This window comes from Metopolophium dirhodum, chromosome 1, assembly GCF_019925205.1.
Source record: "Metopolophium dirhodum isolate CAU chromosome 1, ASM1992520v1, whole genome shotgun sequence".
Classification (NCBI taxonomy): Eukaryota; Metazoa; Arthropoda; class Insecta; order Hemiptera; family Aphididae; genus Metopolophium; species Metopolophium dirhodum.
This window is the reverse complement of record NC_083560.1, coordinates 131,083,877-131,096,712: the sequence shown is the minus strand read 5'-3', so window position 1 is coordinate 131,096,712 and position 12,836 is coordinate 131,083,877. Positions and strand designations below refer to the sequence as shown.

Sequence of the window (12,836 nt, the reverse complement as noted above, 5' to 3'; positions counted from 1 at the left end):
CAGGAACATATCTTAATGAATAATATTATTTCTCACTAATATATTTTACAAGCTATGTTCAAGTTTTCCAGCAATCCTAACTTCTGAGATATTAAAACCAAATCGAAAAATCTATGGCATATTTTCTACAGATTAAACACTTTCAAACAACTCAACAGGAATCATCATCTCAAAAAATGTAATCCATTGGCTCAGTAACTCAACAGGAATCGACAGCTCAACAGGCACAGAATTTAAATCTATATTTTTGTTTTTAAAAATTGTAGAACTTTTAAAATCTAAGACAATTTGTAGATAAATAACATTGTAAAGGAATATCGCAATTCAATTTGTTAAATATTCTTTAATTATTAATGCATTTTGTTTTGAAATATTTTTTAGGATTATTTTTGCAATTTAATTTATAATCGGAATATGATATAGACGGAGGTGCCCCACGAAAGCTAGAAACAATTTTTTTCAATACATTAATTCAAAATCAAAGTATTTCAAATCAGAAATACTTTTTAGATTAATATTGCAATTTAATTTCTTAAATATTTTTAAATTATTAATGATTGGTTGGTTTTTTGAAATATGGAATATGGAATATTGCAGTTTAATTTGTTGAATATTTTTTGGATTATTAGTACATTTAGTTTTGTGAAAAATAGTTTTTGGGCAATATTTTAATTTAGTTTATTAAATATTTTTTGATTATTAATGCATTTAGTTTTGAAATATTTGTTAGGGAATATTGCAATTAAATTTTGAAATATTTTTTGGATTATTAATGCAATAAGTTTTACGAAAAATATTTAAATTATTAATGTATTTCAAAAATCTGATAATGATCCATAAATTTCAAGTAATTATTTAAGTAATTAGAATTTTTAAAACATTTAAATTCAATTTAATTTCAATTTCAATTTATAAATTCAATTTTGTGACAAATATTTTAATTATTATTGCATTTCATTTTTGTGATCTTTTTACACATTGTTTTCTTGTGGTCTTTTATTGATATAAAATGGGGGTGGCCCAGCATACATATACTACTCGTATGTGTTGAAATTCGTGATAAATTCGTGGGGGGCATATTATTTTATTAATTTATTTTATTATCTACCGCCTCCGCCGACTTCATTCAAACATTTTGATGAATTTATTTATTTTTTATTGATGTTTTATAAGTTTTAATTATTAAATTAGTTTTATCTAACTTTGATAAATAAATTCATCAAAATGTTTGAATGAAGTCGGCGGAGGCGGTAGATAATAAAATACAATAAAAATAAAACTAATCCCGAATTCCTGATACACTAGATACGCACGCAGTAGGTACATATTATTTAATACGGCTATACTATAAACTAAATTGTAATAATAATAATTTCATATAATGAAAACTACTTTTATGATATTATGCAGAAATTGTTGAAAAAACTACTGTAAGTCAAATACTCAAATGTGGAACACAATATAATATTAGATAGGTAATGAAATAAATATTTTAAGAATTATCCCTTCTATAATACAGGCATACGGCAATACGCGGAAAGCCTTTCTAAACAAAGAACAGAGAAAACAATAACTATAGAGATAATAAATATTTATATTATTAATTATTGTATGCTCCTACAATCCTACTCGGCGAGTATCGTCAAAATATTACTCCTTCGTCGTATCGATAATGATTTACTTAGTACTATGACTAAATTATTCATAGACCTTTAGTATACTATATTTTTTTTTTTTTTCCTTTATTAGTAATACATAATCTGTACACAATCGGCACAATAAGAGTATGAGCTGAGACACAATAAAAAACACGAAATTATGAGCTAAGAAGCCACCCACCGATGACACTTATGGAAGTATACTATATAGTATCAATTTTTCATTTTTGTTTTTTAGATCTTTTTGTTACATCCAGTTTAGCTATAAGGTACCTATAATAATTATAAATGTTATAGGAATATGCATATTGCATATGTACCTACGTAGGTATGCCTTTTTACAATTTACTTATCAGTCATCGTCGATTTTATTATGTGGTACCTATGTGGCTATGTAGTATATTATTATATTGTGTAGGAACTTAAATGTATTTTATATAAAGAGAAACATTGATTATAAATTATTATAATTTAATAAATTCAAGATTGCTTTATGTTTATCGTTGGTATATCCATGTAGATTTAAGATAATATTTTACGTCTCTTCATACATTGGTTATAATATTATAATAATATACAGTGTATCAGTGTATATAATATAATCAATGATTCATGTGTATACCTAAATAAGTGTATAGCTGCACAGTGCACATGGCCCGGTATATTATAACCTATATTATAATATTATCATATAAATTATTAAATTACTTTTATTATTTTTTTTAACACTAACGTGTTTTAATGGCGAACGACTATACTATACTTCTAAACTTGTAACATTATTATAATTTATATAGCTAGTGGGTACCTACTTATAAAAGCGATTCTCAAGTGGAATGAGAATGTTGGTACACGGTAGGCGGCGAGTAGGGGTGTATGTTTGCCGGTTTAGATAACGTTCGCCGCGTCTGCGTCGCGTCTGTTGTAGTTTGTTCATTGTCGTCTTATCGTCAGCGTTTGTTTGGTTCGAAAAAACGTTGTTATCACTGCCGAGCATTCGGACGCACCGCCGCCAATAATCGCCATTAGCCGCCGTATAAACAGATCCACGGGAAAGAGAACGGAACCGCTCACCGGGGAACAAGCCGAAAGAGAGTGACCGTTTCGTACGCGAGAGTGTTGTCATTTGTATCGAAAAACGACAACTTCAACGACAAAATGGCAGGCGGCGTCATACTCGAGAACTTGAGTGGAAAAAAGCTGTTCGTCCTCGTATCATCATTGCTCTTTTGCCAGCTCGCGTGTTTCCTGATCGGTGGACTCGTAGGTAAGTCATCGTTCAAATGACCGAGCCGGGATCCCGTCACCATCGTTCCTTTGTCCTCACTCAACGGTTATGTTTTTCTTTTGTTTGCAGCTCCGACACCGTCCGCCACCGATATGGTGTTAGCCACGAAGTGTTTGTACAACGACAGCAATCCTTGGTCGTACATCAGGGGTGATGGAAAATGCTTCTCATACCAGTCAGACATATACAAAGATAGCCCTCTTGCCAACACGATGGCCAATGACATCGTATTCACTTTTCAGGTAATCCAATACGTGCCTAGTTAATAGTGTGATGTAGTTTCGTTCCCTATTTATTAATAATCATTTTACCAATTTCTAGATACCTACTCCACGCGATGGTCAGACATTGGATTATTCTCGATGGCAACAGTATCTCATCGGAGTCCTCAATTTTGACATTGAGTATCATATTGACACTAAAATGGGTATGAATACAATAAATTATGACTTACTTATACATTTGATCATAGTAAACTAGTAATTAATTGATATGAAGTGATCGTAATTGTGGTCACATGTTACTGTACAAAATTGTATAATGTACATTTACCTACTATTGAGATATTTTAATGACAATAATTATAATAAGCTAGTAACCAATAAAAGTAAAATATTTATCAAACAAATATTGTCCTTAAAAATTGCAGTTATTGAATATAATATAAGTTCTATATGGTTTAAATTACTTAATATACCTAACTAAATTAAAATTAAGTAATTTTGATTAGAAATATGTTACAGGCAAAGTAGGAAATCTGCCACTATACATTATGTGTGATTTTAGTAGTCGTTGTAGGAAAAATTCTGCATTGTCTGGACATTGTGTACTATGACCAAATAAAGTTGATAAAAAAAATTAAATAAAAAAATGCATGGTTAAATAGAGTAGTATTTAATTTCAATTTAAATATATTATTATAATAATATACTTCCCTACTATTAGTTTTATATGAAACACTTAAGATTTAAGACTATTAAAATAGGCTATGAACTTAAAATATTAAACTTGATTAAACATATTAGTAATAAATATATTACACAAATCGCTATTATGGTACCTACCTACTAGACTAACAAAATTGCCTAGGACACGTGTAACTACATTTATGTGTCTTACACTTACACAAAGTACTACCCAAATTGTATAATTTTCACCTTGTTATTAAAATAATATAATACTCTCAAACGTGCAAAATATGTCCTTTATTTTTTTTAAACTTTTTAATTCAATTTAAAATTATTTTTCATCTCTTAATTAGATGAGAATTCATTGCTTATTTGCATTATTTCTTATTTTGCCCATAACACAGAGGTTCCTAATATTTTTACAATACTACTAATTTTTAAAAATGTTTAAATTTTGATGACCTAAAACTTATTAATGACCATTTTTGTTGTTATCGTTTCATTAATGATAGCTAACTTTTTCTACGGTAGCTTTGTGGTAACACACCACTCCGTTTTTTATAGATTACATTATATTTTATAGTAATCTAATATTAAATATGTTATATTATAAAGATTAAATGTATATTTCAAAACTTTCAGTGACTCACGAAACATATTATTATTATTGCATATAATTGCGACTTATAGTTTGTGAATCTCTGCCATAACATTTATAGTGACATTAATTATTGTCAAATTGATTTTTTTAATAAATTGAATTTGATATTTTCTTATTATTCATTTATTATAAATTTATAAAATAAAACGTTGATATTATTCTTTAAATATTTATTGATAGGTAAAGTATGTATTAGGTAAAATAAATATGTACTTTAGTCATCAAATTTTTTATCAGGTCTGTTATATTATTTTTTTCTTAAATAGTTAATTTTTTGACTTTTATAACTGTTTAAAATCAATGTGACTCAAAATATAATAATCATCAAAAGTTACGTTCATTGTTATTTCAAATATTGAGCCTATATTTCTTATGAAAATTTAGAAAAATAAACTTATTCTATTTAGAATGTAAGGATTACAAACTATAATTTAATTAATTGATTCCATATTATTTCCTTTAAAAATCATTTTTTATTGTAATGAATTGTAATTGATTCCATACCTTGAGGAGAACATAGTTTGTTGTTTCCAACACATTATCTATGAATCCTAACTGCACGTTTTTTTAAAAATGAATACATTTTTAATCAAAAAATAATATCATTAAATACTTGATTATTGATATTTTTTCAAAATTTAGTGAAAAATTGAATATTATTATGTCATTTTGAGAATGGAATTGGTCAAAAAAAAAATGATAAGCTGTTTATTAAATATTAAATAGCAAATAAGTGCTTATAAAAACATTTTTACTTATAATTAGTTAGTAATTAAACTATTTATTAAAAACAAAGTTTGATAATTATATTTCTTATCTGCAGATTACAAAACCAAATTTTCTTTTAAAAAAATTTTTATATGGAACTATTGAGTGTCTATTTTTTTCTTTCTAGATCGTAATCTTGAGTTAACGTTAGATACCAAACTTGGCTATCGTAATGTGGGAGATAAGGATGGCGATTGGAAATTATTTGCTACTTCTGTTGAGAAGCGTAATCTTGATTGTGTTTCAGAAGAGGTAAATAATTCTTGAATGTATATTTCTTCTTAAGTTATGCTCAAAACTTGTATTTTGTTATAGAGAATAGATGGTCATAATTATCAATGTGGATTGGTACCGCTTTTTGAACTCGGATCATTACATCATGATTATTATTTAATCAACATAAAAATACCAGTGGATGAGGAAAATGGAATAAACTTTGGTTTAGGACATCTAAAAGATGTTTGGCTTGTGGTAAGGAATAACAATGTTCTTTCATTCATAAATAATTTAAATAGAATGTTTCTTTATGAATAATTACATATAAGGAGATTGTGTAGCACTATTTTTTTATTTGTATTTTTTTTTCAATGAAGTCATATTTACTTTTTGTGTTTAATTTGTTTGAATTTGATTTAATATCTGAGTAAAAAAACTTAATTTGAATTAATTAATTATTTAATAATAATATTATGCCCTCAATATTGTTGATAATATTTTTAACATGGTTTTAAAATCTTAATTATTTGTGTTAGTATATGCTTAACTTTTTTATTAATTTATTGTATAATTATTTTATATTGTATTGTTAATAGGTTATTAATCAAAATGGCGGTTTTACGAGTGTATGGCTTTACATGAAGACAATATTTTTCCCGTTTATTGTTGCAATAATGATATGGTTTTGGAACAGAGTTCATATGCTGGCCCGTAAACCAGTTTTACTTGAACGCATGTTGATGACTATCGGTTTTGCACTAACTCTTTTGAATCGTAAGCAAAAAGCGAAATACCTTTATAGTGAAATAAATTTACAAAACCCTTACTCATGTATGAGTTTATTAATAATTAATTACAATAACTACAAATTAAAATGGCCTTAATATAATATAATTTTTATTTTAGTCAGTTTAATTATTTAGTTATGAATTTCATGAATTATATTGTTGATAATAGTATAATACAATGAAGTTCAATAGTCATAATGTCTTGGAGAAAGAGTTATGTGATACCAATTTTTAAAGGAAAAGAAGATGTACAGGAATGTGGAAACTATAGAAGAATACAACTTATGAAGATTTGGGAAAAGGTTATTGATTAAGGAGGTTATTGATTAGAAGTGAGACATCGGTTTCAAAGAATCAGTTTGGTTTTATGCCTGGCAAGTTGACAATGGAGCCAATATTTTGTATAAGACAAGTGATGGAAAAGTATAGAGAGAAAAAAAGGAAGTTATGTATGATTTTTATTGATCTAGTGAAGACCCATGACAGAGTTCCTAGAGAGGTTTTGAAATGGACATTAACGTAGAAAGGTTTGCCTAAGGCATATGTAAATATAATTGAAGACATGTATGAAGGAGTGAACACAAGTGTTAAAAGCCTTATGGGTGAAACTGAGGATTTTTGGGTTGAAGTTGGTGAGCATTGATTCCTTACTTGTTTTCTTTAGTTATAGACGAAATTACAAAAAGTATACAAGGTTAGGTACCATGGTGCATGTTGTTTGCGGATGATGTGGTGTTGGTTGGAGAGAGTCTGGAGGAGGTGAACTATAGACTGGAAGAATGGAGAGAAGCACTAGAGAGTAAAGGGTTAAAAATTAGTAGAAGTTAAACTGTGTATATCAAGTTTAATTTTTATCTTGGTAATAAGAGTCCAAAGAGTAAATCAGAATAGGCATGTAGTGAATATGGTAGGCGAGGTAATGGACGAAGTTGATAGTTTCAAGTACTCAGGATCCGTATTACAAAAGAATGGTGGTTTTGACGAAAATATTAAGCATAGTATTAAGTGTGGATGGATGAAGTGGAGAGAAGTATCAAGTGTTTTATGCGATAGAAGAATCCCCATCAGGTTAAAATGTAAATTTTATAAGACAGTAGTAAGGCAGGCGTTGATGTATGGATCGGAATGTTGGGCTATAGATAAAACAATGGAGAGGAAAATAAGTGTGGTGGAGATGAGAATGTTAAGGTGGATGAGTGGAGTGATGAGAGGACAGAATTAGAAATGAGTTTATTAAAGGTAGTATAGGAGTGGCTTCAATAGTTGAAAAAATGCGTGAGAATAGGTTGAGATGGCTAGGACATGTTTTAAGAAGAGAAAATACTGAGGCAGTTTCAGTGACGAAGAACATGAGTGTGGATGGTAAAAGAAGAAGAGGAAGGACAAAAAAGTGATGGTTTGAAGTTATAGAGTGCTAATGAGAATGACTGGTGTTTGTGAGGAAGATTTTAAGGATCGTAGTAAGTGGAAATTGAGGACCAGGGCGCCCGACCTCAAATAGTTAGAAGAGAAGGTGAAGTAAAAGAAGAAGAAGAAGAAGTCATAATGTCCAATGCCCCACATAAACTTTTTTTGATATTTCAATTTAGAAGCTAACTAGTTATGTGCAATTCAAAATGTTAAAAAATGTAAAGTATAATAAAACATATGCTCATAACTAGCTTCAAAATTAAAATTAAAAAAAGACCTTTTTGAGGCATTGGATAATATTCTTTGATTTAAATTAGATAGTAAATAAATAAAAATGGATTATTCTGAGCGTTAAATTTACTATGTTGTGCGTTATGAAGGTCGAGTACATACTATTAATGTTAATTTTTTTCTAGTTCCTGTTGAATTTTTGACATTAAGTTATGATATGCCATTTATGTTGCTTTTGCAAGATATAAGACAAGGTATATTTTATGCCGCATTACTTTCATTTTGGTTGATTTTTGCTGGTGAACATCTTATGGTAAGTGATATAACTGTAATAAATAATCAACTAATTGTTATTTTTATATTATCATAATAGTGTATAAAATATTTGTTTTAATTTTCATGTTCTCCATACTTCTTCATCTTGGGCATGCTCATATAGATCCAGGTAAATTAAATTAATTATTTTAATACTAAATATATGTGTGGATGTGATTAAGGAAACTTATTTGTAATTATTTTTATTCACTAATAACCTTTATTCCCAGTCAAATTAATTTCAATATTTATTATGTTCAATAAATATTGTTATGTATTAATATTTTTAGATTTTTAGCTATTGAAAATAAGTCGAACTAATGTATATTTTTGAAACTCATAGGATTCTCAACAAAAAAATCTGCAGACATATTGGAAACATTTAAGTGCAGTTGCTGTTGGTTGTATTTCACTTTTTGTATTTGACATATGTGAAAGGGGAGCACAATTAAAGAATCCTTTTTACTCCATATGGGCGACCAATACCGGAACAAATTTAGCTGTATCCTTTTTATAAACATATTATATTTCTTAATTTAATTTGCTCAAATGATAATGTTCTTTAACCTAGACCAATTCAGTTAACGTTTATAATATTAGCTGCAATATCTGGCGGTATGTACTTTTTATTCTTATCATACATGATATGGAAAGTTTTCTGTAATATAAGCGCTCGAAGATCAGCATTGCCATCTATGTCAAATGCCCGAAGGTTACATTATGAAGGCAGTATTTATAGATTTAAATTTTTGATGATAGCTACACTATTATGTGCTGCCTTAACTGTAATTGGATTCATATTGGGACAGGTAGAATAGCCATTATTTATTTTTGAATGTTAATAGCTCATATTTTGCATGTTATTCTAGGCTTCAGAAGGACATTGGAAATGGAACGAAACTAATAATCTAAACTACGCATCAGCGTTTTTGGTTGGAGTCTATGGAATGTGGAATATTTATATATTTGCACTCATTGTTCTTTACTCTCCTTCTCATAAGCACTGGCCATCAGAAATCGGTAATGTTATTGGTGATTTTAAAATAACTTAGTTAATTCAATTTTATTTTATTGCTAAAAAGGTGTAGAGCATAAAATAGAATATTATATATTATGTATTATATGTTGTATTTATTTTGTAGTATGATTAATATGATGTATAATGGAAAATGGGTTAAATTTAATTAAAAATGTTTAATATAGTAGATATTTTGATTTAAGTCTAATTTAATTTTTAATCTAATTCAGTTTTTATATATAAACTCAATGTTAGGTATAGTCTATACTGTATTTTCTGTATGGAAACTTAATTATATCGATGGTGATACCTAACCAACTGTTAAGGCTGTTAAATTCTGGTAGTTTTTTCATGCATTTAGACTAATAGGCGCAAAAAAATGTATTCTTCCAGAAATTAAATTTAAATTTTAAAATTGTTCACTTCTTGTGTGTTTTGTTGGAATTGCATTTTTATTTTATTTTTTATTTGTTACATTACAGTAAAAGTGCATTTTGAAAAAAAAGAAGGGACACAGATAATATTGTTAGTTTAAAGTTTGATAATAGGTGAATTCATCTAATATTAAAAATAATAACACATGGTTGTTTCTGCAAAACATAAATGTTCTATATCACGCATGGATCAGAGAGAGAAAACAAATAGTACTCTGACATCTACCGAAGTTGGGTTTTCTCTATATATTCCGATAAGATACACTCTTTTGTTCAGCCAATGACAATAAATTATTTTTTAATTGTGAGATACCTAGTTAAAATAGAAATTAAAATGATAAAATTGAAAACTTGGTTTAAAGCATATATTATATAGAATGTTAAACAAATAAAAAAAACTCGTTCTTTCCAAGCTCATAAGCAACAAACAAAATTATGTATGTATTTTTGGTATTTTAATAATTTAATAATACATAGGTTTAATAATATTATATAAACTCAATATTTTAACAAATGATAGAAATGACATTGATTTATATAAATTAAGATATTAAATCAAATTGCCCTAAGAATTGATTTTTAAATACAATGATTAAATCAATATCAAATTATTAAAATACAACTTTAACATATACAGATATACTAGTTTATTGTATCAGCTAGTTGTATGTATTAATAATTTGTTTTTTTTAGAATTCTATTATTTTTACTAAATATTTTTAATGCATATTTGAAGTACCTACAAAGATATAAAAGGGGGACGAGGTGGCCGAGCGGTCTAACGCGACGGATTCGGCACAGCCGGTCCGAGTTCTATCCTCGACCACTGGGCGGCATTTTTCTCCGTGCAAGTCACGGTGTCTGGAGAACAAGTTCCGCCATCCCCCCACACCGGGGCACGGCAGAAACCTACGGGTGCCCAATTAGAAATTCTGTTAAACACAACACACACGTGTACCAACCTACCCAATATAAAAAACCTACAGTGCCCTCCCCACACCCAATGGCCTATGTTGCCGCGGGTTACCCAATTAAAAAAAAAAAAAAAAGATGTAAAAATTCTGAACTTTAACTTTAAACTTTTTTTTCCTTATTTTTATGGTTTCATAATTGATTGTTGGTAAATACTACTTGTTCTTATTTAATTAAAATTGAATGTAGACATTTTAATTGGTATATTGTTTTGGTTAAAAGTTATTAAATAAATTAAACTATTATCAAATAATGTAAAAAAAAGAATAGTAAGTATAATTATATTTCATAATATTTTATTTTTGTATTTAGTATTATTTATGTACATATTAGGAAATTATGCCATTACAAGATTTAATTTTAAAGTTATATAGTGCATTAACAGACTGTCAGATTTTATATAACAATAAATCAGTTTTAAATTGTAATTATTTTTAAATTTGTGCGTTTAAAAATGTTTGTTTTGTATTTTAGATGTAAACAACAGTTCCAGTGACACAATTGAATTCAGCCGTCTTCCTACTGAGCCAACAGAAATGTCATCTCTGGCTTCATTCTCTAGGAAATCTGCTTTTGACTGAACATCTAAATGCCATGACATCTTCCTATACGATAATTTTAAGTTCATCATGACATTTTTTACTTTTTTCCTTATTTATTATATTTAGGTCTGTGATAGACAAACACAGTACAATTAAAGTTAATTTAAATTTAAGATCTTATTTACAGCAGTATTATTTTGTATTTTTTTTTAGTACTTTTTTACAGTATTTTTTTTTTAGTAAGATAATACTCTTTTTATAACTACTTTTTTTTAGTACTGCATATTTACATGTAATGACATTTAAAAAATAGATTATGCATTTTATTATTGTATGTATACATGCTTAAATTTCCTGCTTAGATTAATATTAATTTACATTTATATACATTTTTTGAGTCACATTGAAGTATTGGTAAATTTATACTTCGATTAAGCTATACATTTTTTATTTTTATTTTTTTATCTAGAAAATAATGCTTAGTCTTTACTCTATAGAGCTGTTACTACTAGTTTTTTTTAAATGGTGATAGTACCTAACATTGCCACCATTGCCTCTTGTCCATTTACATTCATGAATTTTTTTTATAAATTACCAACATATCAATTATTATTTATTAAGAATTTAGAATAATAAAACATACCAATCTACTCTATATTGAAAATACTTACTGTATATCTTAATGATAGTATTAAGAGGATGTCACACCCGCATGTGTTGTCTCCGTCTTACAAATATAGAACATAGCAAAAACTGTTTTGTGCGGGAAAATTTATCTTGCACCATATTTGTTGTAGAACTACCACATTTTCACAACACGTAAAAAAGTACTTTATCTGTGCAACATCGTGCTTTTTTTTTAATAGCACTATCCAATCATTTTTATAAGTAAATGAAAAAAACAAAAAAACCAAATGTTTAGAAGCAAATAACTTTTATTGTATTTATGTTATATAAAATATGGGCACGCTGTTCAGAAATTTTGGAGCCACAACTACAAACAGAAAGATAAAAGTTGTCCCGCGCAAAACAGTTTTATACAATGTTTTACATTTGTAAAACGGAGACAACACATGCAGATGTGACATCCTCTTAACTAATAACACTGTTGCATGCCAAAACCAACAATTGTTAAATAAATGGATTAATTTAACTTAAGTTAAAATAATCACTCCATTTTACTAAGTATATAAATAAAATATCATCATTTTTCAAAATGTATGACTCATGATAGTACAAGCGTAAGCTATTTTTAGTTTATACTATCCCTTTGCAGTTTGAGTAGTTTATTATATATAATAAAACAGATAATGTACTTATATTTATATAATATGTTTTTTTACGTTATCCTTATTATTGTTATTGTCACAATAAATTCCTTAGCAAATGCATAATTAGGCATATTATATTAATCAATATATACAGGAATCATAATACACCTTTTTAATCAGTGGCGTTAATTGGGCTTAATTGTTAAGGTTGCAACTAATGTTTAGGGTTAACAGACGTGTGCCCGTTCTCCACACCTCTTAAAAACAGTTTTATTAAACTCTAAATTTAACATTATAAGCAAAGCTGGCCATTAATGTGCTATTTAAGTAAACATTCAGTTACTGTTAACTAAATT

The 12,836-nt window shown here is 27.8% G+C and overlaps 1 protein-coding gene across 1 annotated transcript; it reads left to right on the top strand.

Annotated features, from left to right (window-relative positions):
- Window positions 1–2,575: 2,575 nt before the first annotated feature.
- On the top strand, window positions 2,576–12,530 carry LOC132934652 (protein wntless). Its single transcript, XM_061000979.1, has 12 exons — window positions 2,576–2,925; window positions 3,016–3,188; window positions 3,268–3,373; window positions 5,411–5,535; window positions 5,599–5,754; window positions 6,096–6,273; window positions 8,114–8,241; window positions 8,368–8,373; window positions 8,587–8,745; window positions 8,825–9,052; window positions 9,113–9,263; window positions 11,142–12,530. The coding sequence occupies exons 1-12, from the start codon at window positions 2,817–2,819 to the stop codon at window positions 11,246–11,248; spliced, it is 1,626 nt and encodes a 541-aa protein (XP_060856962.1). The 5' UTR covers window positions 2,576–2,816; the 3' UTR covers window positions 11,249–12,530.
- Window positions 12,531–12,836: the final 306 nt, after the last annotated feature.

What these genes read in the sequence shown, in the direction of transcription:
- LOC132934652 (XM_061000979.1), top strand. Translation starts at nt 2,817, where the DNA reads ATGGCAGGCGGCGTCATACTCGAGAACTTGAGTGGAAAAAAGCTGTTC. An exon ending in ACATCGTATTCACTTTTCAG is followed by an intron (nt 3,189 to 3,267) that starts GTAATCCAATAC and finishes ACCAATTTCTAG; the next exon opens with ATACCTACTCCACGCGATGG. An exon ending in GCACTGGCCATCAGAAATCG is followed by an intron (nt 9,264 to 11,141) that starts GTAATGTTATTG and finishes TTTGTATTTTAG; the next exon opens with ATGTAAACAACAGTTCCAGT.